The sequence below is a fragment of the Aspergillus caelatus genome (assembly GCF_009193585.1).
Source record: "Aspergillus caelatus strain CBS 763.97 unplaced genomic scaffold BDV27scaffold_2, whole genome shotgun sequence".
Lineage (NCBI taxonomy): Eukaryota > Fungi > Ascomycota > Eurotiomycetes > Eurotiales > Aspergillaceae > Aspergillus > Aspergillus caelatus.
This window is the reverse complement of record NW_022475265.1, coordinates 277,137-302,488: the sequence shown is the minus strand read 5'-3', so window position 1 is coordinate 302,488 and position 25,352 is coordinate 277,137. Positions and strand designations below refer to the sequence as shown.

Below are 25,352 nucleotides of genomic sequence, written 5' to 3'. Positions count from 1 at the left end.
TATTTGAATGACAGAAAGTCAAGTTCACCTTTCACTTTCAAGGAAACCAGTTACCTATGCCTGTGACTTTCGAGTTGGGATTCCACTGGATTCTCTCCCATTCATAGTAAATGACTTCCTTGATGGATGCATGTCATTAAGAACCTCGTGAAAGTATTCCTAGATAGGGCAGTAACGTCGAAGTCTGGAGAATTAAAGTAGAGAATGTAAGAGAATGAAATACTGCTTCTGGACTCTCGCTCACACAGTGAATTATCGAAGGTTATGCAGATAGAGGACATCGGGTTGTAAACTCAATCTCGGCAGCTGTTGTATGATCTTGACGCTCATCCATTGGATTCAACAATGGCTGTCGTCGTTCATGATGTACCTCCACCATTTCCGAACTTTGCTTGATCTCTTCGTCGAAAACTGTCGATGCATGCTTGAGTCTCACTCCAACAGCGGGTTCATATAGACTGCCATCGCTATCACAGAACGTTTATGCCTGTGTGGATTGCGTAAAGCTTCCTGCATGGATCAGAATACGCCGGGGATGTAGTAACATTGGGACACCTTGAGGGTTCCACCACAATTGAACAATATTGGTAATGGACCAATGCACTCGGTACCTGTAAATTCCGGCGCATTTGCTGATAGTGGAACTCGGTAATTGGCTCCTATTTGTTCATAGGTAATAGGTAACTCATTACCTGCCAAATAATAGCAAATGTCAAGTTAGGTATGCAGAGCCGCTTATATGTTTAGAATTATTAAAAAACAATCTAGCGGTGAAATAGACGGTAAATTTAGAAGATAGACCGATCAAAAGAAAAAGACTTTGTGTTTTCTCATAGATGAGACATTGCCAAAGAGCCCAGATACCGCAAGATTAATCCAATTCAAGTTATTACCACCGTCCATTCAAACTCTCGCTGTCATAGATTTCGGCCCAATTTTTAGGTTCATAATTTTCCTTGTGAAATGTAAATGAGAAGTGACTTCCCATGAGGGTATGCCAGCGATGCTCTAGATATTTGAACTTATCCAGTGTGTCGTCTATCGACTGATGCTATGATGCATTTAGTGAAGGCTAACTTTGTAAGTCTTCCGGAAGGGTCAAATGCTAACCAAAGCCACAATTTCAGCGTCCTGTGATGAGAACTTGATATGACGACGCACTGCCTCAGGTCCCTCCAGGAGGCCATCAAGCCAATGGTCAACAGCATCAACATCCCACTGCAACTGAGAGGGTCGAAGAGAAGGTGCATTGTCAATGATTCTTTGAACTTTTTTCTCGATGGCCGAGGGTGTACGTCTATATCCCCGACGATGCATCATATAAGAAACAGAGATGGAGCAAATATATCTAGAGGAAAAGTACACGGCGGTAGCAATCTCCTCACTCGACCAGAGCCGAGTGCACTTTTTTGCCCTTCCGCTCCTGCCTGGCAATCGAGAACGATGTGTGCACATATCTATTACTTCACATAAGTACGAGACGAAATAGTATCTGAAAAATCAGATTAAAGCGGACAGTGGTACAAGAGAATAGATGAGTTGAACAAGGAGCAATGAACGTAATGTCTACGATGTGATGCTGTTGTCATATGACAGTCTTTCTCAACCCATACAGCCGGGTTTGCCGAGCCAGTGGCGTGAAATAAGTACATTGATCGCTGAAGCTCATGTTTGCTTAACTGTCGAGCTTTGTAACGGGCAGGGTAGTTATTTTACCTCACATCTCAATAGAAATGTTGCCTTTACGGAAAATAGAACCTGATAGAACAAAGCCATGTGTGTATATCAGCTACAGTGTCCGTAGCCCTGACCTGGGACAAGACGTTAATTCGACCATTATGACTTTCCTTGCCGGATAAGACATCATGTGTATATGAAAAAGACAGCGAGGGCTATAGATAATGACCATGAAGTTATTGGACTGCACCGCAGTTCACCTAGGGCGTTAGCAGTGCAGACTTCTATACAATATTGCTAAAGGTGATGAGAATGCCGTCCTTGTCAACGTAGCCGTTGATGCTCGTAGGAGCCTTTTCTGCTCCCACCCACCCAGAACAGCCTATTTCATGCAATATACTAGATGGAACGAACGGCACATTCTCGATCAGTTTAGGAACCGAGTCAATTGCTGCGTTTTTTGTTGGGTAATATTTGCATTGGGAAGATGGTTCTAAAACTCAAACTCATTGCGGTCAACGGAATAACCAGGACAAAATTTCCTGGACAGAAAAATTATCCTGAGTGGCTCAACTCATTGCTGATGTATCAAAGCCTTCTTTATACCAACCTTCCAAGCTCTGTAACTAAACATGTATTCAATTGCGTTTTGTTTCAAACTTTTCTCACTCCCGTGGAAATAGTGTTGCTATGACCAAACCTGCTTCTGGTGCGAAAACACAGCTCGTATAGACATTTTAGGAGAATGTTCAAGAATAGCATGCGCCTCACTCCCAGTATGCCTTATATTTCCGCTTGATTCTGTCACGTGGCCATTAAAAACAACTATCTACAGAACCAGGCTTTACAATCTTGACAATGTGAGTTAATACAAGTACCACATAGTAGACACATGGTCCAGCAACCGAACTACTGACCGCCTTGTAACATTTTCCTTACGCCCACGGTATAGAATACTTGAATAATACATCGTCCCATGCTCAGACAAGTCATGGCTATGCGCCTACGCAGTTTTCAATCATCGGGTCAAAGTAGGAGTGCGAAGAGTGTAGTCAGTCCTCCTAGTCGAGTGAGGAAATTGTAGTGGCTGTAAACGTCACCTCTTACGATAAGGTATTCTCTGTTTAAGACTACCTGGGAAAGGTCGAAGAGGAACGACCTAGAAGGATTAATAGGCATCAACACAGGCGGTTGTTCCATGGGTCATGCTTCCATCCTTGGAGGATGTTATTGCTGGCGTTTGTTCCGGTTTTCCCGTTCATTTTTGAGTGGCTCTCAGGACCGTCTGAAATCCAACAGTCTCAACTGAGATATTTCTGATTCTTGGTGAATGTATCTCCAGGATTGGGAACTAATACCGCATAATCGAGATATTAATACTCGAGGGCTTTCCGCGGTGAATAGCAAACGGTGGTAACCTACATCGCTGCTTTCCAGAAGTATATATAGTGCCCCCGCACGAGGAGATTCACCCGGACCGACTAGACGAATATGCATAGACTAACCGTTGGTTCAGTGAGGTTAACGTAGGTAAGCTTTCCGTGTATTAGGTCTATCGATACTTTTCTGATCTCTGCTGGCCGATTCATTTTATTCTTCTTGTCCATTTTTCTTTTCTTTCTTTCCCCCCCGCCTTGTGTATCCATTTCCTTTTAACCGCAAAGGGTTCGCTACGCAAAGACCAGATCTTTAAACCAAAAGATCCCTCTCGATAATACGGTAGGCTCAATGGCAAACATTGCCCTATATGGAAATTCGCGAGCTGCTTCCTGCAATACCCGATATAATAGTCTTCTATAACTTCCCCTGGATGACCACAGCTCGTTCTCCGGCACACAGCTTGATTTGGGCTCTATAACGAGAAAGCTCGAGTTCTCAGGATGCAGTCGTAATTCTAAGGACCTAAAACTAAACGAGCGAACAATTGGCAGTAATTTTCACCGAATATCCTAGTTGAAGTTCACAAGCCAGCTGACTCGTGACCTTCAATAGCCAGGAATGTCACCAGGGTCGAAAAAAAGGTCCACTTTGTGGAGCCTCTAGAGGAAACGCGTCTCTTCCACCCGGTTGACGCACCGCAGGCTTTTGATCCTAATCCAGTACGAGGGGGACAAATCCAGCCAGACTACTTTGAAGTGAGCCTAAATAGAGGAAAGTACCTACTAGATTTCCCACTTATTAGACAGCTCTCTCAAGACCAACCTATTCGATTAGAGAGCTTAGAGGTCACTTCACAAAGTCAGAGGGTTATAGGGACTGCGAAAGTATTCAATCTTGCATTCCAAAAAGATTTCATTGCTCGGTATAACTTTAACAACTGGGAGACAGTTGAAGAAGCTCGTGCTATTCATCATCGGTCAAACCACATATTTGGATCCGTTTTCTCCGACCAATTTCGCTTCACAGTTGATTTGAAGAATACAGAACCTTCATATCGGCTGATATTACGCTTTTGCCTTCGCTATCGTGTAGATGGGGCTGAATATTAGGATAATAATGGCTTTCGAGACTACAGTGTTATCTTTACGGCGTGAAACAAACAGTAATGTCGAACACATGCCAATGTTAGCAGCCAAACTGTTCTGGAAATCAAACTATGTAGTAAGAACGATAGATTATTCAGCGTTGTAGTTTAACATGAACAGTGGAAGGAGTAATTCTATAATGTGCTCTCCATCTTGCGTGAGCACTCAGCATAGACTATGCATCTAGATCACGGCTGATCAAGTGGGGAGATTACCACTACATATTCCTCCCTTCCACAATCGAATAGAGGTAGGGCTTTCCATCTCACCATGCCATAGTTTTTTCATTTAAGAAAATGATCTTCTGTCACGATACTCATTTTACATGGTAATGACTGCTTATTATAGTCGAGAACACGGTATTCCCCCTGATATAGAAAGAGCGGGGAGAGTGAGATTAGCAGAAATGAAGTATGCTAGGGCATACATTTGGCTTTTTATCGTTAGCATGACACTCGTAATGGAAATGTACCCACCTCAGGAAATTACCAGAGATGGCACGATATTAGCGACGCAGTTATATCTTTTGTATTGTGGGCAGCTAAGCCATCCCAGAATATCAATGCCCAGTCATTGTCTCATACCATTACCACTACCAGTGAGCCTAAAGTCAACCCTCGATGCAAAAGCCTTCTATACACTAATGTGGCTATTGATGCTAACGGCGATAGGTTTCCTTGTTTCCTTGCCTGTTTCTGTTTTCTATTGCGTTTGTCTCCCCGTTGGGGTATTCGGTGATCAGCCCGTCGAGGACCGGGAATTTTAAAAGACATTGGTTCAATAGTTAAAGGTTTCATACAAAGTCTGGGTCAAAGCGACATAAAGCAAAGAGAAGCTGGATCAAACCACATGTGCGTCCACCTGGCTATCTTGGAAAGGGCAGCTTCCCTAGTAATTTATTAAGAGAAGTGCCTCCAAGCAGTGCCAACGACCCATCCACTGAAATGTAAGAAATGTTATCTGGTACCGTATAAACTAGCGTGTGTTCTGATCATTGTACTAATTCTTCTATGGATGCAAGTGGATGTTGTGAGCCAATACTAGTAGTTCATTATATCCTCAATTCAGCGTAGATATAGTTGGCTTTTCTAGACGAGTTCAGAGAAACGAAGGTTTAAGCCCTTAAAAGACACTAATAAATTCGCTTATAGTGCCTGGCGAGACAAAAAAAGAATCCTATGCTGAATGATGATCTCATACCAATACTGTGTGTCGTTGTGGGCAAATCAAACACCACCAACATGATAGTTATAAATATATGGTTATTCAGCTTCGTGGTCTTGTTGAATGCGATGAAAACACGTCCGGCTCCAGGCTCACTCCTCTTCCCGGTGAATTGTGATCTGGGAGAGATAACTGAAGACATTTCTTACCTGTCTCTTCGCTGCTCTTTTTCTGACTTAGATCGTGGAGCCATCCGATCCTATTAAGAGCAAAATAGAACAGTGCAATCACAACAGCCACAACATCAGTCCACCCATGGTGTGTCACCTTTATAATGTCGAAAAATTGGTTTTATAGATCAGTAACCAGGTTTCATGAATGACCTGAAGGGGCAGGAATTGTATCTACAGCATCCGCACCAAGAGATAGCGCCAAGAGGCTCAAGAGATGACCATATACCGCCACCTCTTGTAACAAAAATCAACCAGTTCTCTATGAATGTTACATCAAGGCATATAATCTCCTGGGTTAAGTCCTAGTCCTGAATAGCACCACCGTTGTGAGGGAACATGGTTTCACAAATAGAATTAATGAGGCCTCTCCGGATGTCGGTCAGCAGCCATTCTTCAGGGAAATTACGCGTCTCTCTTACCTTTATGTTGAACAATGATATATTCCCCGGTTAAAGCATATTGTATATAATGGTGGTGGGCCCAGCCATAACTGGCTAATACAGAGGGACATTCTACTCTAGCCTTGATCACGAGAGATACAATGACATAGCCAACTGCCGTTGCTTCTCAGGCTACTGAATCAACCGAAGACGTCATATTAAAGTGTATAATTCAGCGCAATAGTAGAACTGGTGCATCATTCGCTTGCCACGGCGGACCGTCCGTGCCGCCTATACGTGCGGGAAGGCTGCCAAATAGATATAAATTGAGTGTACAAGCTTTTCGTGGCAGCTGACATACATACCTACAATTTTCTTAAGATTTGCTACATTTCTAATAAGTACATTATTGACTATAATGGGGAATAAGGAGAAGGCAAGCTTGCACAGCATCAGGCAAAGCCCTGCAAAGTACTGGCATTCACTCGCCCAACTCAAATTCCGCCGTGACTATCGTAGCGATCTACCACCCAGCCTCCTCCGGTTCACGGGTTATCGTCCCCCAGATGAAGGACCACCTTATGATCCGCTACCAATCCCTCCATTCATATGGCTCCACAAAATCCCCTTGAAGTATGAGACTTGGCTGTTTGCTTGGATCGGGGCTTTTGGGGGTATTCTCTTAATTGAGGCAATTATGTCTACAGATACCGCATTCCGCGATGTATACCGTACCCCTACTATTATCACATCATTCGGTGCCTCAGCTGTGCTGCTCTTTGGGGTAGTCGAGTCTCCTGTTGCACAGCCTCGAAACTTTGTCGGCGGCCATTTTCTTTCTGCATTGGTAGGAACATGTATAACTCGGCTTTTTGTACTCAATGGCCAGTACCAGGGATATTTAGACAACACTCACTTTCACCCTTCGACCTTTATAAATGGAGGCATCTCTATGGCAACATCATTACTCGTGATGTTAATTACAGGAACTGTTCACCCACCGTGCGTCCCCCCTCGCACCCATCCTTCCAGATATTCCACGGTCTAATCTAATCGAGTCCCTTTAATTGCCTTATTTCCCTTACCGCACTGGCAGTGAGGCCCTCATAGACTCCATAGTCCCATTCTCACAGCAGGTCGGTAATGGTTACATCCGGATCAGCGGGCGACGGCTCATCTTCAGCATTGAGGCCTAGATTCAGAAGCGCTAGTGTCTGTCGGGCCTAAACACAGGAGGAACAATAAATAGAAATCGTCATCAGTAACTGTCCCGGAAATTGGTGACAGGAGGTACATAGGTATATACGCACACCCGTCCGATCCGACGGCGCTGGATCAACTTGTCGCTGTCCGCCCCGTCGCCGACGAACTGTGCCATAGTGTATTGAACTTGTTTCTCGCCATTTGGCGTCAGGGGGAATCTCCGTGGACCCGGTGTGTTGCTAGTTTAGGGTCCATTCGGTCTCGCCGTGACGGATGAGGAAGATCCGCGATGGCATGCTTTTATGCTCTTGTTATCCGCTCAACACCGGGCATATTTATGGTATATGTAGCTAACTACCTCATGCGGGTTTAAGTAAATTTAGATGAGACAAGCGGTATATGTTATAGCCAGGTCCGGTACTAGCGGGCAACTTGGAATCATACCACAACGGTGAGGATCTTTGGCTACGGTTATGTAGGAGTGACGTTAGGATGTCCGTTCATTTTAGCTTCTACATCACTAAGCACTTTTTTGCTGGCTACCGGAAACATCATGCTCCCGATAGAATGTTGAACAGGGGCCAGGCTAGCTACAAGTCAGGACCCGGATGGGACGGATGAAGCGGATCGCGGAAATTGATGATTGTAATTAGTATACAACCAGCTGCATCAAAGGACATGTGCAACAACAACAACCACCCTTACGCTGTCTGGAGTTAATCACATCCTGTAAAAAGGCAAACTGCGTCGGTTCCACATCTTGGAAGGGACTCAATAGAGAGTGAGGTCATTGACTGGTTCGCCAGACATCGTGATGACCCTGTTCCAGAAACAGTGGTCCTGCTGGCGATTTCCATGGAGCGCGATCTTTACATCATACAATTCCGATAGCACGAGGCTTTCTTAGAGGCCTTTACTGTCCACTGGTGCTCCCCACCTATATTGCCTTGTTTGCTGTACACTCGATATTCCGGTTGGCCTTTATCACCTTGATCCTTAGTCCGTATGTTTTTTGCTAACTGCAATAGAAAGTCACTGTACACTGCAAGGACACATCAAGCTACGAGGAAACCGTTGGCTCAGCCACAACGTGAGGTGAAACACTGACGAATTTGCCGGAAGTAGAGGCTGTACCTCATCATGATTAATCTATGAATATAAAATAGAGCCAAGAAGCTTCTTTAATGCTTTGACTTAATAATTACACCTTGCAGAAGAGCATGCACCACGAATAGTCTATACATCTATATCAGGCATTTCCGCCTGATGCGGTCTCCATGCTATTCTAACAGTCTCACGTATGACGCAACGTTATAGTCATGGCTAGGCAACGCAGTAACAGAATACACTAATAAAGATGGTTCGGAAGGCGTCCACAATACCCAAAGCCTATATCGCTCGAATCAGCACATCAGTGTCCTGTGTACACCTCCGAGAATAAAGTCATGGTCCCGATTAATATTGATATAACCAACTCTATAAAGCTGTGATGGTTCTTTAAAGCCGAATCTCTAAGCTTGAAAGACATTTTGCGCCAGGAAATAACACCTATCAGAGCAAGCCATTAGAAATGAACAACGCATCTCTCTTTCGAGCCCTCCCTGCTCATGTAGCCCGCTGCCATGTGCCAAAAGGAGTGATAGCGAGGATGATCAGCGATGAACTAGACACCAATGCTGGGTGTAGGAATGGGCATGTGCCACAATACTCTCTCATGTCAAAGGAGTAGATAGGTAACCAGTAAGCACATCCGCACTAGGTGGTTTCCCATCCACCCTGGGAGAAGTCAAACGTCTGGGGGAGATGTTACGAAGACGTAAACAGCCGCTCAAACACGTTTTTGAAATAGATACTGACGATAAACTTCCAGAATCACGAAATGCAGGGTGTTTAGTTCATCTTTCTTCTGGAAGGACGTATGGCAATGTGCATTGTCCAAAAGGGATTCAATAAAAGATGGTGTTACTGAAAATTGCTAGTTAGATGCTCCGATGATAGACCTGAGTCTGCGAGGCCACGGCTTGCTGACTGACTTGCTCATATGTGCCTGTCGCTGAACACTTCAAGTGAATTGATATTTGGACAGGTTGACGGTCAGAGGAAATCGGACAGGGGTCTGGCAAGATATTCTAGGGGTCTTGAACCTCGTGGAACATGTAGCTAATAATATACTACGGCATGGATACATAGGACACAGCAAAAAGTGGTGGGTAGAGGGTAAAGTTTGTAACGGGCTCACTGGTATTGTTATGCTATGAGGACGACGCTCCAAGATCGCTCGATAGCGAGCGATATTATGAACTAGTTATACCCGTTGACACTCCTGTTCTTGAAATCTGATATTGGAACTTCCTGCAGTCCGAACCTGTTAAATCTTAATTCTCAGCAAACTAGGCTGCGACATAAATATTATGCGTATACGCTATAGATCATCCTTGATCTCTTCAACGGTCCACTCAGCCCTTTCGGCCCTGCGAGCCTCCCACTCCTTGTGGACTACTATTCCAAGAATACCAAAACCAATAATAAAAACAATAACAAATACAAGAATAACCCCGGGCTGGCTTTGCGCCCAGTCACTTCGCCTCACATGTCGATGGACTTCGAAGAGCGGAGGCTGGGCAGGATGGGCGGCGATGACAGGCATATTTGAGGACCGGACTCTTTAAGATATTTCTCAATTACTATTTGACAGGAGGTAGCAGTATATAACCAAGAAGATATACTCACTGCGCCACGACTTGTGCGGCCAGGGCTTGCGGATAACCTGCAGTAGACAGCGAGGTGCGTAGGATGGAGGTTCTGAGATACAGACACCAGCAGCAACATTGAGATGATGAGCTAAATTCACAGGATAGTAGGCCTGCTACATCCTAGATGGTTCTGCTTTCTTGATCTATGTGATGTTTCTGAGCATGAGGTCACCGATCGCCTAGGGCTGATGATTTATGCTTCACCGGGGCGTCCGGCCCGTCCGGTCACGAACCTTCTCCTCCTAGTTTTAACCGCATATAGAATCGCAGAACAATATTACAAGCAGTTTTTCGTCTGTGATGACGTTAGATGGCATCACTACATCACTACAAAGACATATCGTTTGCTGTCATCGGACTCAAATACGAGACTTTCACCGAATATACAGATTTAGCCGAGAACTTAAATCTACTGGATATTAGCATCTCTTTCGCAATCAAATTGCACTTAAACGTAGTGATTTCGTAATTGCTCCCTCAAGAGTCAGTTACCTATTCGGCCTCATTATTGATTGCCAGGTGAAATGGCCCGTATCATGCCCCAAGTCAATCTAGACAACACGGATCACGCTGCTCAGCACTTGCAGTCCCCAACGAATCTCGACGACCCCAGTGATGTCGATGAATTCACTCGCCTCGTCAAATTCGTCTCTGCTTACCGAGAATCCGACTTCGTCAGCCCCGACGAAGGTGAAGTGCGCGTCCACCGAGTGTGGTACGCCCCTTGGCGCAAGAAGAAATTCCGCTGGAGACACACCGGTGGATCCTCACGCAAATTCCCTGAAAATTGGCTCCTTACTGATATCCGAGATGGCCTGGCTGATGCGGACGTCGCTCATCGGCGTAATATTGTTGGGTTCAATGAATTGGCTTCGGCGAAGGTGAATCCGTTTGCGAAGGTTATATCATATTTCCAGGGACCGATCCTTTATGGTGAGCGCTGTCTGCTACCTTCATTAGCATTTACTAGCTTGCATCATTGTGCTAATAGTGGGTAACATAGTGATGGAGCTCGCCGTTCTGCTTGCCGCTGGACTAGAGGACTGGATCGATTTCGGCGTCATAATTGGGATTCTTTGTCTGAATGCCGCAGTCGGCTGGTACCAGGAGAAACAAGCCGCAGATGTTGTTGCAAGTCTGAAAGCCGATATTGCCATGCGGGCTACGATCGTGCGCAATGCGCAGGAGATGGATTCTCTTGCTCGAGAATTGGTTCCAGGGGATGTGGTAAGTATGCCTACAGTGAAATCGCGGTCTGCAACAGAATCTGACTAAAGCCATGTCCTTAGATCGTGATCGATGAGGGGCAGACCGTTCCTGCGGATGCTAAGGTCATTTGTGCGTACAATAATCGTGAAAACGGATGGAGGGAGTATAAGGAACTTTTGCAGGACGGGATGTTAGACGACTCAAGCCCTCAGTCAGAGGAAGATGATCATGGTAATGATACGGGGAACAGACGTGGTCATTCAATTGTAGCTTGCGATCATTCAGCGATTACAGGGGAATCGCTCGCGGTCGACCGATACGTAGGGGACACCGTTTTCTACACTACCGGGTGTAAGAGGGGAAAGGCCTATGCGGTGGTCCAAACAACCGGCCAGAGAACATTCGTTGGGAGGACCGCAGCCATGGTGCAGAATTCCAAAGACACTGGCCATTTTAAGATGATTATGGACAGTATCGGGACATCGCTTCTGGTATTGGTCATGGCCTGGATTCTTGCGATGTGGATTGGCGGGTTCTATCGAAATATCCCCATTGCATCTCCAGGAGAACAGACGCTTCTGTTTTATACCCTGGCTCTGATGATTATTGGGGTCCCCGTTGGTCTCCCTGTTGTCACCACAACGACCTTAGCTGTTGGCGCTGCGTATCTCGCGAAGAAAAAGGCTATTGTGCAGAAGTTGACTGCAATCGAATCTCTTTCTGTAGGGCCTTTCTATTAAACTCAAAACCCCATTTGAAGTGTGAGGCTGATCTTAGAAGGGAGTCGATATCTTATGCTCTGATAAAACCGGGACTTTAACCGCCAATCGCCTCAGCATCAGAGAGCCGTTCGTAGCCGAAGGTGTCGACGTGAACTGGATGTTCGCAGTGGCGGCCCTGGCCTCATCTCATAACGTGAACGCGCTTGACCCGATAGACAAGGTGACACTGCTCTCACTAAAGCAGTATCCCAAAGCCAAGGAAATTCTGCAGCAAGGATGGAAGGTAGAGGAATTTCACCCCTTCGACCCTGTCTCCAAACGAATTGTCACAGTTGCAACGTTTCAAGGTGTCAAGTATACATGCACGAAAGGGGCGCCTAAGGCCGTTTTACAGCTAACCAATACCCCTGAGGCAAAAATGTATAAGGAGAAGGCGACAGAGTTTGCTAGTCGTGGATTCCGTTCCCTAGGTATTGCCGTGCGCAAAGAAGGCGAGCACTGGACGCTGCTTGGGATGATGCCCATGTTTGATCCTCCAAGGGAGGACACCGCACAGACAATCGCCGAGGCCCAGAAACTGGGTATAGAGGTCAAGATGCTAACTGGCGATGCAATAGCCATTGCAAAGGAAACTTGTAAACTATTGTCGCTTGGCACTAAAGTCTACAATTCCGAACGGCTCATCGGCGGGGGCCTTGGTGCCATGGCTGGGGACCTTGTTGAACGAGCAGATGGGTTCGCGGAGGTCTTTCCAGAACATAAATATCAGGTGGTTCAGATGTTACAGGAACGTGGGCATCTCACAGCAATGACGGGAGACGGAGTAAATGACGCGCCCTCGTTGAAGAAAGCAGACTGTGGGATCGCAGTCCAAGGCGCATCTGAAGCAGCCCAGTCCGCTGCTGATATTGTCTTCTTGGAACCTGGACTCTCAACTATTATCGATTCTATCAAAGTCGCGCGGCAGATCTTCCACCGCATGAAGGCCTATATTCAATACCGAATTGCACTCTGTTTGCACCTTGAAATTTATCTAGTAACCGCTATGATAGTTCTCAACGAGAGTATCCGCAGTGACCTAGTCGTGTTTCTAGCGCTGTTTGCAGATCTCGCAACGGTTGCCGTGGCCTATGATAACGCATCATACGAGCTGCGTCCTGTCGAGTGGCAGCTGCCAAAAATCTGGATCATCTCCGTTATTCTCGGTATCTTGCTCGCCGCAGCAACATGGGTGATCCGGGGGACTATGTTCCTCCCCAACGGTGGCATAATCCAGAATTGGGGCTCAATCCAGGAGATTATATTCCTCGAGGTGGCCCTTACTGAGAACTGGCTGATCTTCGTAACTAGAGGCGGCGACACATGGCCATCCGTTCAACTAGTTGGTGCGATCTTAGGCGTTGATGCCCTGGCCACGATCTTCTGCTTGTTTGGCTGGTTCTCAAATAGAGATATGGCTACTAACCCGTTCGACCAGCTACTTGACACCCCAAAAGAAACTCATAACGGATGGACCGATATTGTGACTATTGTCCGTGTCTGGGGGTACTCATTGGGCGTGACAATTGTGATTGCGTTGTTGTATTATGCCCTAAATAAGATTCGATGGTTGGATGATCTAGGCCGGAAGAAGCGCAGCAGAGGCGAGATCCAGGTCGAAAATATCTTGAGTCACCTTGCCCAGGTCACTGTTCAGTATGTACATGAGGCTGAGACGGGAAGTGGACGATTTTACCTGGCGTCCAGTAAAGAGGAGGAAGATGTTGACTAGAAGCAGCTGAAGTTGTCGCGATAGGAATGAAAGGAATAATATTCTTTCTCTTTGAACCGCCAGGTACCTCAGATCCTGATGTGTTGGAACTTTGAAAATGTCGCGGTGGATATGGCAGGGGTGCTATGATAGTCAGGGAAAGATATTTCATATACAATAGCTGAGTTGTTTCTCAACAATAGAAACTTTTGATGAAGTTGTATTAGACATTAATTCCGAGTACTCAGAGAACAGAACAGAATCAAATCACTGACGTTTCATAATCAGTTTCAATAACAAAAATGAAATGAGCAAACTCAGTGAAATTTTTAGACACTTAAAAACGACCTCATACCCGCCGTCCCCTCCCTCGCTCCCGTCGTCTTTGAAGAATCTCTACCTAGGCCATCTCCTGCCCTTCCGCAGTCGGCATTCCCTCGGCTAGCCGATCAGGCTCAGAAGCAGTGGGCTGACCAGTACCCTCATTTACTTGGCCAGGAGCCCCAATTTCCTGGGACTTTTCGACCCCTCCAGTAACAAGTGCCGGATCCCTCCATCCAGCAATAGGATCTTTATATGTACGAATATACAGTCCCAAATACCTCGGATCAATTCTTTCATGCAACCAGAGAAAGATTCCACAAGTGATGGGAATAAGGCAACAGTCAAGGATTCCATAGAAGATGAACTCTGAGTCAGGCGGGATGACATTTCCTCCCTCGCTAACCCCCCAGCATACAGGGTAGAGCATCCAGAGCAGACAAATCCAACTGGCTGGTATGATGTGCGCAAGCTGGATATCTCGACCTAGGGCCTTTGCGTATCCTCGAGGTGCTATGAGCAGAGAATGGACAAGCAATAACCAGGACCAGATCCAGAAGCCGTAGTATCCTAAACTCGTATGTAAGTGAAGTCTTGTTTGAAAGGATTGTGTTTATGCTGACCCCATTTGTAGTCGCTGCGGACCACAGCACCGACTACTGCCATGATCGCCATCACTGCGCTCAAAAAGCACGCCCAGAGTATATGAACAGTAGGAGCGGCGCAGGTGAAAAGCACTGATAGAGAGAGAAGCGGCCAGATGAGGAACCTGCAATGCGGAAAAAGGTTGTCAACATGCGTTGCATAACACAGGGTTGATGGGATGGGGATCAATATTACCAGCCACAATACCGAACCCACCAGATCTGGCGATTCATTCCAGAATCCAGGTGGCCACTTCGATGCCATTCTACGTCAATCGGGACCCATCCGAGATTAGACGCCATGCTGTAATGTTCCACCATTGCTACGAAAGCTGCTGCTGCGAGAATATAATGGAATATTCGCTGCGTTGGATGGCGGCGAAACGACAGCCCCATTATCGCCAGCATGGTGAAGCCCATAATCGACATCACAGCCCAGTACCAGTCTGAGCCGCGGACAGTAATATGGATATCCACTGTCCTGCCGTTCACTATGAAAGGATTAACGTAGGTTGCCCTGTTGCCACCCATTCTGTCTTCAGAGGTAGGAATATTGAAGAATACAGAGAATAAAAACAAATCAGGTAGATTCTCAGTGACATAGCCCACCAGCGGACTTAATATGCCATACTTGAAAGCTAGCAGAAGCAAACCTGCTTACATTACCAGAGCCACATGGGGGTATATCCTGCACCAATACATCGAGTCATTGATGTAACCAATTCCTTTCTCTCATGCTACTTACACGTACATGTATCTTGGTTCCGATTTGTTTATGTTGAAAGACCTGAGTCATATGATGTGGTATGAATGAAGCTACCCCCGTCCGTGTGGGCCGGCTGTCGCGGAGATGTTCAATGCATCAAAGGCAAACGGACAGGAATGAAGAACCAGAAATAGGCTGTGCTGCTGGATCAAATCAAGCATTGGCGGGCCACGTCTCGCCAGTCTGCTTCTAACCGGTGGCCTCATAAGCTTGATACTGGTTTTGAACGTCATAACTATTCAACTCGGAAAAGGTAGGAACTCTTAAGCTCTCATTCAAGAAGGCCGGTCCGCGCGGCCCGGTACGGATTTCAGCCTGCGTTGATCGTCCTGTGCTAAATGTAGATCTGACATGCGTACCAACTTGACTAAGCTAATCATAGTAGTAAATGAAGTGCAAGATTATGTCACCGGGTAAAGGATCGACTTATTGTGCTATTACTGGTTTAGATATATGGTACCCCACTGGGGGTGATTTTCCATTGTACCGAGATTGATATCGAGGTATAGTTGAAAGCGCCTATCTTGGCTCAGATGTACGGAGGTTACATCCAGGCAAGTAGAGTGAATATCCGGGCCATCTGTACTTGCTTCTGGTCATAGCTGTGGACTCATAACCCATTCAATGTGGCCCGTACTATATACAAAACAAAGGACCAAACAAAGCTACAAACATACAGGCTTGAGCGAGCGAAATACCACAAACTCTGAGACAAAGACATAACATCATGGCTGCCACTTCCCCATCGCTTACTTATCGGAAGCAGCAGGATGGCTATTCATCGTCGTTATCTTCTCCTCCTAAGCATAGCAACTCCAACTACCATTGGTACTCAGCCTGCTCTTACACCAATACTTAAGCGAATGAAACGTCCCATGAGTATGAACGTTCCCTGAAGCCCATGGCGAGTTTCGCCCACTCTCCTGGACAACAGCTCGAGGCGGAGGCTTGGGCTTTCGTGGAGATCGCAAATAATAGAACGTCTTGCGACATATAGGACATTGTGCGTTAAAATTGCAGACCCAGTCGTCGGCGCAGACTTGGTGGAAGAGATGCCCACATGGAAGCTCCCGCAGGACTGACGTGGAGATAATTAGCTCAAGGCAGATAATGCAGCATTCTAGGTCTTGGTCTGTGTTTCGGTTTTCATTCGCTTAGAGCATTAATAGGTGCAAGGTATGCTGGGGTTGCGGTGATGACCTTACGAGGTAGAATGTCTGGAAGGCCTTGGAATGTTCGTAGTTCCGATAAGTTGAACTCGTATTTGGAGGCACGTGGTGGATCCATGGTTATTAGAAGGAGAATGAAAGGAAAGTATTTGGGGGTAGACTGGGAAAGTATACTAGGGTTGGCGACGATAATCGCAATTTATATATAACACGACTAGACACGAATACACGTTACAGCTCATAAGAGGTATCAGGGACCAAATTAACTGATAGCCGTGAAGATCCGCGTGGTCTGAACAGGATTCTGCGTATAATAAACTGGGCTGTTCCGGATCACATGCGGGTGCACCGGCGAGACTGGAAGACACGGAAATCACGACAACATCCGTTGACTTGAAAGGTTTAGACCACTTTTGTAAAGGCTAATCCATAACAATTTACTTTGGCATGGCAGGCTATTATATACACGTTCCAAGGCGCGAAGAAAGAGGCTTTCTGACGATCAACGAACTATTTGCGTCAGGGATGCCCAGTTATATTTGGCCCACGAGATTGTACAACAAGTTGGATGTTGGACATAGCTTCAAGCGGAAACCGTGCTAAATGTTTTTCAGATCCGGGAGACCTGTCTGATACCTGCATATTTTGTTGTCAGAAGCTGGGCCACGAGGCTCCATACCGCTGACTGCCGTGCAGCCATATCTTCCACCTTTCTTGTAATTGACTTCTGGTTGTGCTAGGATGTGCAGTGTCCACTTTGTCAGAGAACATTTTACTATTCGAGGCCAGCACAGTAGCTGTGCCGCATTTGAAGTTCCATGTACGCTTTATCTAGGTGGCGCAAAGGCCTGGTTTGTTTATAGCCTGGGTATGTCTGATACTCTCCAGGGTCATAATGAAAAAGCTCTCACAACACCAACGGACATGTTGCCGATTAGTTGACATGACATAGTTTTTGACCTTCTTTGGCCTAGTACGTTTTATATTTATAGTCGTGAAGTATGCTGTTAACCAAATCAAGAATTGAAATAATGTCCTGTCGGCCACGTTCCCCAAATTTCCAATAAGCCCCAAAATCAAATTCTTACGCTATACTAGCTATTTATGAGCTAGATATAGACGCATCATTCCCTGCAACATAAGAACCCCTAGGCAGGAGAGTAAGGGTAAACTCGAGACTAGAATTGAAAATGTCGCTTTCCCCCGCCAGATCTTTCTCTTCACGCTCCTCACTCTCTTCTTCATCAACTTGGGCTTCGTATCCTGCCCTATCGACTCCTAATGCTCGTTCTCTGGGTTTCGGACAAATGTCATCCCAGCGGTCCACCAGTCTAGCGGATAATGCCTCCGTCTAAGGTCGTTACTGGTCTGCGCCCACTCAAGCATGATGAGAGATGAAGCGAGAGCTGTGGGGAGGAGCTACCTTCAGGAAAAAGAAACTACATCTGACTGCAGGAAGTCGTTGAGGCCTGTGGGTCCGCCTTGCTCTGGGTCAATATCAGGTGAAGGAGAGACGATAGCAAAAGTGGAGGAAGGACTTACGTAGGATGAGCAGTCCCGGTAACTAGCATAACGAGCAACGAAGCTGCCATCGATAACCCTCCGTTGACAAAGGTCGACGGGTGGAAGTGCGTTTACCAGGCATCCCTTGCACTAGCAGTATAGCATAACTATGTGAGTGATATATACTCCAACAAGCGCAGAAAGAAATGTCCAAAAGAAAAGCCCTTAGGCTGCGTACTTGGCGATTCAATTACACTGAGGAGAAGAGCCGCAGGTGCACTGAAAGATGTCATGATCGTTGGGGCATTGTAGACGTCACGAAGTACTGTGCTAATGGACATGGATGGCCTCTATTAAAGGATATTCCCAAATGCGCCAACCCATGCGAACAGCGATACTTCGTACTTCAGCGGAATCTTTGTGAGCTAGCTAAACGGTGGGAATGAAGAGGGGCATAGGGTGGACTTTCGTTTGAGGAGCGGTATCATATGAAGCGTCAGATGCTTCCAGGTAGTGCTATTGTCCTCGGAACTTTAAATGGTCCAGCCGTTTGAGGAGCCCTCACTCTCCGCTAGAACGATGGAAGAGATCCATCTTTCCCGCATTTGACATTATGACTATGACATCTTACGCTTATTCTAGATTCAGTAGCCCAGCTTTGGGTTCCATTTATATTCATGGCTTTGGTATCATTGACATCATAGTGATAGGGCTTATTTTACTGGAACGCTCGATGTGCAGGGGGCAACGTCCGTGGGTATCTATTTCAATTCGTTTCTCTCTTGCTCTCCCCCATTTACGGGCGACGATATGATGGATCACAAGTGCCAAAGCAACATCATCTCTATAATGACAATGGTGAGAGTACAAAATAATCAGCCTTGAGTAGTTCGGTACGTACGATCCCCATATAATAGGGAACAGGCGCAAACCAGGACCGTTCCATAGTCCCCAGCGAGCAATCAGGAAACTACATGATTGGGTTCTCTATTTTAGCCAGGATGCCCCGTCCTAGTCTTCTTCCATTCAACATAGCAACGTTCTATCAGACAAAGAGCAAATCCATGCCCGCGTTAAATACGCAAATAAATAGAGTAACCTGCGAAAAGAACAAATGACATACCGACGATCTTCCAACCTGCCTCCGAGAGCAATAGTATTCTCTGGCTTCCCATCCGGAACCTTATACAGCTTATACCATGCCTTGAGGAAATCAAGATATCCAGGACGTACAGCATCCACGTCCTGAATGTCTGACAAATTCGATGCCAGCGGGTCATTGAGATCGATCGCTACAACTTTCCAGTCCGTTTCTCCTTCATCCAAAACAGCAAAGCCACCGAGCGGCTTCACTCGTTTTACCTCCCACAGGAGGCCACTTGGTTTCCAATCTCACAGACATCCAGCGGATCATTATCTCCCGGGATCCCCGTCTTAGTGTCTACTATATTCGGGCTTTCCCAGGTCTATTCGTTTGGTTTGCTTCTTTAAGCAGTCATAAATGTTTTGTTTATAGGTCAGGTTTACTTACCTGCGGTAATGCGCCGTAGTTGCAAGGGCCGTAGTTGCAAGGGTAGCCTTGAAAAGGTAGTACATCAGCAATGGCCCTTGGCTCTCCTTTAGAAACGTCTTGCTTGATGGGGTTGTACTGGTCGTCTTTGGAGATCTAAGATTTTTAAGTTAGTGAGCCACCTGGTATACCGTATAGGACGAAATAGGAGTAACTAAGGCCTGACTGACCTCCATTTTTGAGTGGCTCTTCCGGGGAATTTCGACAACCATATTTAGGGTCTCCATCTGGCGGGCTGCGAACAATGGCATATCGTGCCAGGGAGATATTGTCTGACCATTCTGTTGGAAAAACAAGCGGTCTCCACTCTTTCGCAGCTCAGAGAGTGCTTTTTCGTGTGTAGTCGCAGTCATTTTGATTTGTTTATGGACAGTGTATTCGTTGGTAAATTGGGTGTGTTGGAAGAGGGAGAACTCTGCAAATTGCACCGAGGTTGGGTGTTGTTGCATCATAGAATTGATGATCAACTTGACAACCGGATCGCACGGACCAGACGGAGGTGTGGCAGAATTCCAGAAGCAGAGGAAGCACAAGAACACATACGACAGCGCGTCTGGTCCCACACTTGACCACAGCAATCCATCAAGCCATGATGGCGATGATGACGAAGGTCTATGCTGTTCTCTGAGCGAAGTGGCGGCTCCGGAACCCGTGCAAAGAATCTCGCCAGAAGAGCAGACACGTCGGCCCTCTCTTGAGCAACGACTTTCGGATACGTCGAAATCAGGACATGGGACGGAAGACGATATCTATGAGGGTTTGAGCGAGCTTACAGCACCAGAACCAACAGAGGTGTTGTTGGAAAGCGAGATGGCAAGGTGTCTCTCGCGTGAGCGTAACCTCTCGCGCTATCATTATGAGAACCAATGATTTGGCGTGTTGGTCACATTACTGTTTTTGTGCATTCTTTGGGTAGTTATACGTGATACCACCATGTTTCTGATTGCTGTAAAAGTCCCTACCGGACAATGTGCGACTGGTTAGAGTTGGTGGTCGGTGTTTAGTTGGATACAAGTGACTCAATCAGAGAGATAGAACCAAATCCTATACTCAAACTATCTAAGTACCTCATTTCATTTCATTCCGGCTCATCCGCGTTCCGGCATACTCATGCGGCGAACCAAAAACATTCAACCGGTCCTCAATATCCATAAGGCGGTTATACTTGACCAGCCGCTCTCCTCGACAAGGGCTTCCAGATTTCAAATGCCCAGTAGAAAGCGCAACACTCAAGTCGGCAATAAAGTCGTCAGTCGTCTCACCCGAGCGATGCGAGACAAAAACTCTCCAGCCGTAGCTAAATGCCCTGTGGGCCCTAGAATGACATTAACATCGGTAATGCAGTGTAGGTTGCTATGGCTTCCTATAAACGTACGCTTCCAGTGACTCAGTAATAGTACCGATCTGATTAATCTTGAGCAGCAAGGAATTGCATGCATCCCTTTCCTTTGCGGTCTCAATTCGCTCGAGGTTCGTTGCCAGCAGGTCATCCCCGACAAGTTCAATGGGGCAATCTCGCTTAAATGCGGTCCAGGCCGCCCAATCGTCTTCTGCAAATGGGTCTTCAAGAAGGATTATCGGATACATGTTCATCAACGACCGGTATAGATCGCTGAGATCTGTCGCAGCCAACTGGCACTGCTTCTGACTCTTAAACCCCAGGTCATATTTCCCTTCGCTGTAAAATTCAGAAGAAGCTGGGTCAATTGCGAACTTGATCTTTCCCTCATGGCCTGCCTTTTTCACTGCGGCCATCAGAAGATCCAAGGCGTCAGAGGGCTCACTAATCGGTGGCGCAAATCCGCCCTCATCGCCGACACCGACAGCTAAGGAACTTTATTAGCAGCCTCAACCCAACATAGATTCTCTTAGTGATTTAAATAGCCTTACCCGACGCACCATGCTTCCCCATGATCACAGATTTCAGAGCCTGGTAAACTTCACTCCCGAGCTGAACAGCATGAGTCACCGAATTGGCCCCGACAGGCGCAATCATAAACTCCTGGAACGCCATCGTATTGCCAGAATGTTTCCCGCCATTGAGTACATTGAAGAACGGCACAGGGAGTAAATACGGTCCTGTAATTCCGGCCTGTTCGCGGAGAAATTCATATAACGGAACTCCCTACCGAACAAATCAGTCTCGTGTCCTCTCATCTCCTCCTTGTCTAGAGGAAGCTATATGAGAAAGACCAACCTTAACTGCAGCGCCAGCCCTGGCACAAGCCATACTAACACCGAGAATTGCATTAGCGCCAAGTCGGCTCTTATTCTTACTTCCGTCCAGCTGGATCATAAAGCGATCGATCTTCGCTAAGTCATCGCCGACGTTGAACCGTTGTCTGATCAGCTCAGGGCCAATGACCTTCTCTACGTTCGTCACAGCCTGGTGCACGCTATTTCCGCCGTATTCGGTTGCGCTACCGTCGCGCAGCTCATGCGCTTCGTAATTGCCGACTGAGGCACCTGATGGTACTATTGCGCTGGATGTTCCTAGTTGGTAGTTTGAGTGTTATCAATCAGCCTATATCGTATAGCCCGAAGGCCGGTTAGAGGGGCAAGCTTCTATACCGGCTTCCGTCAACACAGTGACCTTGACGGTGGGTTTTCCCCTTGAGTCGAGTCTCTGGGAGGCGGTTATGGCTAAGATATGTGCGCGGTTATGGTCGACCATTTTCGCGGCTATTGTTGCACTGGATATAAATAGATAGATAATTAGAATTACTCGAACGTAAGCGTTTTTGAATGGTAAGATACCCTCCTGGTTCAATATACTTCGTCAGAATGATTTATTGAGTTCACTCATGTCGCAGGCTAGAAATTCGGTTGGCCCGGATAGCACGGTAAAAAGTGTCAGAACTCAAGACAGGCAGGCCTAACACGTTTCCCGGGTCATCCAGCCACCCAACGCGTTGTTGAACGCGCCTCCATCATAGAAGCTACTCAATTACCATCTATACCACCAAAAATGTCTGAATCAATCGAAATCTTTTGTGGGACAGGAAGCTAGGATCCTCCAAGCTATATCGACTATTAAAAATATGCAATTTGGCGGCATTCAAAAGCCTGCTGAAGCTTATATTGCCCCCCTTCTGCATTGACAGATCGCTTAAAAGAAAACGTTTCAGCCTCAAGTACACTCAGAAAACCACAAATTGACTGTCTGAAGAGATATCGCTTGTACAGTGAATATTATCTCTAGATAAATGTGGAGCAAGTCCCCAGCCTGCCTATTTACAAGAAATAGGCAATATTCTACTTGCTAAGAATGATTCTACTACTACGCCTACTACTCTTGGCTCTGGAGCTGAATGTAAGCAGACTGTTCGCAGATAGAGTGAAAGGCCAGCCATTCCTGAATCCCAATCCTTTGAAAGCTAGATATGTTCTGGAGAAGCCGTTAGTGTTTTCTGTGCCGAAACTAGTTATGAGTATACAGAAGATTATTTTTGGTATCCCCAAGTAACTACTCTTATCTACAACTGGAAGAAACCGGTTAATACTAATATCTTGTAAAGGTAGTGCCACTTCAGTAGAGTAGTACTATAGGAGCTCTGGACCAATAACTCAAGAAACTAATTAAGAAATAGAAAAGTTAATAAAATTCTATACTTTATCCTCTATAGGCTTGTGCTAGCTTTGTAGTACTAAGTAATTATAATTTATAGTCAACACACTAACAGTCGGTAGGGCTTAGTAACCACAATAACTGTATAATATACTAGTTAAAAAGCAGTTAGCTATATCATAGGCTATTCAATAATATCTATAACTGTTCTTAGATCTCTTCTCGATTTCTATATAGATCTAGATTATAAGGTTTTAGAGATTCTCATCAGGTTACATCACATGATATCTAGCAAATGTCCACGCAGTACATCATCGATCGCCGGCAGCCACATAGAAGTCCTGCCAGCGATATTTCTGCTCGAAACCCAACATTCGCTTCATCTTTCTATTGGTGACCGGAGCCTCCCTGGCTTCCATCTGCCTCGTAATCGGTGTATTCGGACACAACTTCACCAAGAACGCCATAGTCGACTCGGCGAAGTTAGTAAGCTCATCATTGACTGCATTGAAAATCTCAAACCCTAGCCCATCCGTCACCAGACATTTTTCAAACATAAGTCCAATATCCCTTGCATCTGTATATGCCCACCCATGTACCTTGTATTCCTCCGGTCTCTCTACATATCCTTCGAACTTCTCTTGGAATTCCTCCGGCGCAACCACCGCTCCTAATCGCATCACGTAGATGTCATTCCCAAACCGTCGCGCAAAGCTCCGTGCCGTGCGCTCCCCACAGACCTTAGACAAGGCATATACATCCATTGGGTTCGCATCGACATCCTCATCCACAGGAAAGGCCGGATAATCAACATCACCCTCAGCAAATGAAACACCATACACGGTTATGGAACTCGCCAGAACGATCTTCTTCACGCCAACCCGACAGGCCGCTTCAATCACGTTGTAGAATGATAGTATATTGCCTCGATAGGTCTCTGTATCTGGGACGATCATGTTGCGCGCGTATCCCGCGAGATGAATGACGGCGTCGGGGACTTGTTGGTGGGGTTCGCGGAAGGGTTCGGTGAGGCGGAAATGCGAAAGAAGAGCACCGTGGACTTGGCCATTGTCGGTGAGGTCTACTTTCAAGGTGTGGACCTTTTCATTGAGGGGTGATGGGAGGGGGTTGAGGTCGAGGTTCAGGATCGAGTATCCCTGGGCAAGAAGATGGCCGATGATATATTGGCCTGCTTTGCCGGAGCCGCCAGTTACGATTATTCGCTTTGACATGGTATGATATGAGCCGATGGACGGTAGAGTCGAGAGTATCGAGTTGCCCAAAAGGTTGGTGGAAGGATTGTGGGGGTGTGTCAATGTCATCAGAGAGGTCTTTCTGTTCGCTCAGATGGTGGATATTCGCTTTTCCATCCATTGCGGGGCAGTGCGGGGAAAAGAGCTGGTGTGGATATAAGCCCTACGTTTCCATTCAACTGGCGTACATAAATGCAGTATTTTCCTGTAATTTGCGGATAACCACCGTGTATATGAGTCTTACGATAGACATTAGGCAAACAAAACACTTTCCTTTTATGACAGCCTCTGTTCACTGTTCATGTACATGCAATATGGATTCTTCGTATTACCTACTATAAAAGGCCCACAAGACAAATCTATAATGACAAAGATGAATATAAACAAAGGCTAAAGGAGAGGGAACAAATGAAAATGAATCACATCCACTGGCAGACCCTTCTCGACGCAGACTCGCAGAGTGCATCTGCTTAACGCAGCAATGAAAAGTTCAATATTTAAGACATAATGATTACAATCCACGCCAGGACTTGGGCATACTCATTGCCTAACAGCACGTTATACATTGCAATTAGCATACGAAAGGTATCCAAGTACAATTTACAAGATATAATGAACCTCGTTCTTTTTGTCTTGCCTATACTATATTCACCAACCTCTACTCCAAGTATTAGCGAGGGATCATATTTTTAAATTTTCTTTCGCATCGCTTACAAGTTACAAGATCTCGCACTATATATACAGTTTCTGCCATTTAGCTAATAATAAGGGGATAAATTGCCTACAAATACCAAAACCACTAGAACGAAATATATATCAGTTTCGGGGAATCCTTCATGATCTATTGAACTTAGGGTGAGGGCCCGCGGGCTATAAAACCACCAGAGGACCATTAATATTAGATGCAATTGTTCAAACGTCGTAGGCCTTTCTGGTAGCTGA

At 46.1% G+C, this 25,352-nt stretch overlaps 8 protein-coding genes across 8 annotated transcripts; 3 read left to right on the top strand and 5 right to left on the bottom strand.

Annotated features, from left to right (window-relative positions):
* Positions 1–855: 855 nt before the first annotated feature.
* BDV27DRAFT_35828 (uncharacterized protein) lies at positions 856–1,496 on the bottom strand. Its single transcript, XM_032076431.1, has 2 exons — positions 1,111–1,496; positions 856–1,051 (listed from the first exon to the last, which is right to left on the bottom strand). Exons 1-2 carry the CDS (start codon positions 1,453–1,455, stop codon positions 890–892), a joined length of 507 nt encoding a protein of 168 aa, XP_031933761.1. The 5' UTR covers positions 1,456–1,496; the 3' UTR covers positions 856–889.
* Positions 1,497–6,397: 4,901 nt separating this feature from the next.
* BDV27DRAFT_151939 (HPP family protein) lies at positions 6,398–7,027 on the top strand (the record flags this gene model as incomplete). Its single annotated transcript, XM_032071454.1, has 1 exon — positions 6,398–7,027. One exon carries the CDS (start codon positions 6,398–6,400, stop codon positions 7,025–7,027), a length of 630 nt encoding a protein of 209 aa, XP_031933760.1.
* A 3,439-nt stretch (positions 7,028–10,466) lies between these two features.
* Positions 10,467–13,637, top strand: BDV27DRAFT_167537 (E1-E2 ATPase-domain-containing protein; the record flags this gene model as incomplete). Its single annotated transcript, XM_032074518.1, has 4 exons — positions 10,467–10,868; positions 10,939–11,162; positions 11,225–11,866; positions 11,925–13,637. The coding sequence occupies exons 1-4, from the start codon at positions 10,472–10,474 to the stop codon at positions 13,635–13,637; spliced, it is 2,976 nt and encodes a 991-aa protein (XP_031933759.1). The 5' UTR covers positions 10,467–10,471.
* Positions 13,638–14,016: 379 nt separating this feature from the next.
* Positions 14,017–15,112, bottom strand: BDV27DRAFT_151936 (opsin family protein; the record flags this gene model as incomplete). Its single annotated transcript, XM_032071453.1, has 3 exons — positions 14,017–14,507; positions 14,561–14,706; positions 14,799–15,112. 3 exons carry the CDS (start codon positions 15,110–15,112, stop codon positions 14,017–14,019), a joined length of 951 nt encoding a protein of 316 aa, XP_031933758.1.
* A 3,899-nt stretch (positions 15,113–19,011) lies between these two features.
* On the bottom strand, positions 19,012–19,942 carry BDV27DRAFT_167536 (inorganic pyrophosphatase; the record flags this gene model as incomplete). The annotated part of the gene is made up of 5 exons (XM_032074517.1): positions 19,012–19,061; positions 19,147–19,366; positions 19,399–19,485; positions 19,551–19,685; positions 19,760–19,942. The coding sequence occupies 5 exons, from the start codon at positions 19,940–19,942 to the stop codon at positions 19,012–19,014; spliced, it is 675 nt and encodes a 224-aa protein (XP_031933757.1).
* Positions 19,943–20,048: 106 nt separating this feature from the next.
* BDV27DRAFT_151934 (uncharacterized protein) lies at positions 20,049–20,459 on the top strand (the record flags this gene model as incomplete). Its single annotated transcript, XM_032071452.1, has 1 exon — positions 20,049–20,459. The coding sequence occupies one exon, from the start codon at positions 20,049–20,051 to the stop codon at positions 20,457–20,459; it is 411 nt and encodes a 136-aa protein (XP_031933756.1).
* Positions 20,460–20,657: 198 nt separating this feature from the next.
* BDV27DRAFT_140276 (enolase) lies at positions 20,658–22,263 on the bottom strand (the record flags this gene model as incomplete). Its single annotated transcript, XM_032069623.1, has 5 exons — positions 20,658–20,904; positions 20,965–21,415; positions 21,480–21,714; positions 21,787–22,082; positions 22,161–22,263. 5 exons carry the CDS (start codon positions 22,261–22,263, stop codon positions 20,658–20,660), a joined length of 1,332 nt encoding a protein of 443 aa, XP_031933755.1.
* A 1,205-nt stretch (positions 22,264–23,468) lies between these two features.
* Positions 23,469–24,430, bottom strand: BDV27DRAFT_167534 (NAD-dependent epimerase/dehydratase family protein; the record flags this gene model as incomplete). The annotated part of the gene is made up of 1 exon (XM_032074516.1): positions 23,469–24,430. Exon 1 carries the CDS (start codon positions 24,387–24,389, stop codon positions 23,469–23,471), a length of 921 nt encoding a protein of 306 aa, XP_031933754.1. The 5' UTR covers positions 24,390–24,430.
* Between the last annotated feature and the right edge of the window lie 922 nt (positions 24,431–25,352).

Excerpts from the sequence above, each read along its gene's own strand:
- BDV27DRAFT_35828 (XM_032076431.1), bottom strand. The coding sequence starts at position 1,455 with ATGTGCACACATCGTTCTCGATTGCCAGGCAGGAGCGGAAGGGCAAAA. Across the intron at positions 1,052-1,110 it reads ACGCTGAAATTGTGGCTTTG|CATCAGTCGATAGACGACAC; the intron begins GTTAGCATTTGA and ends AATGCATCATAG.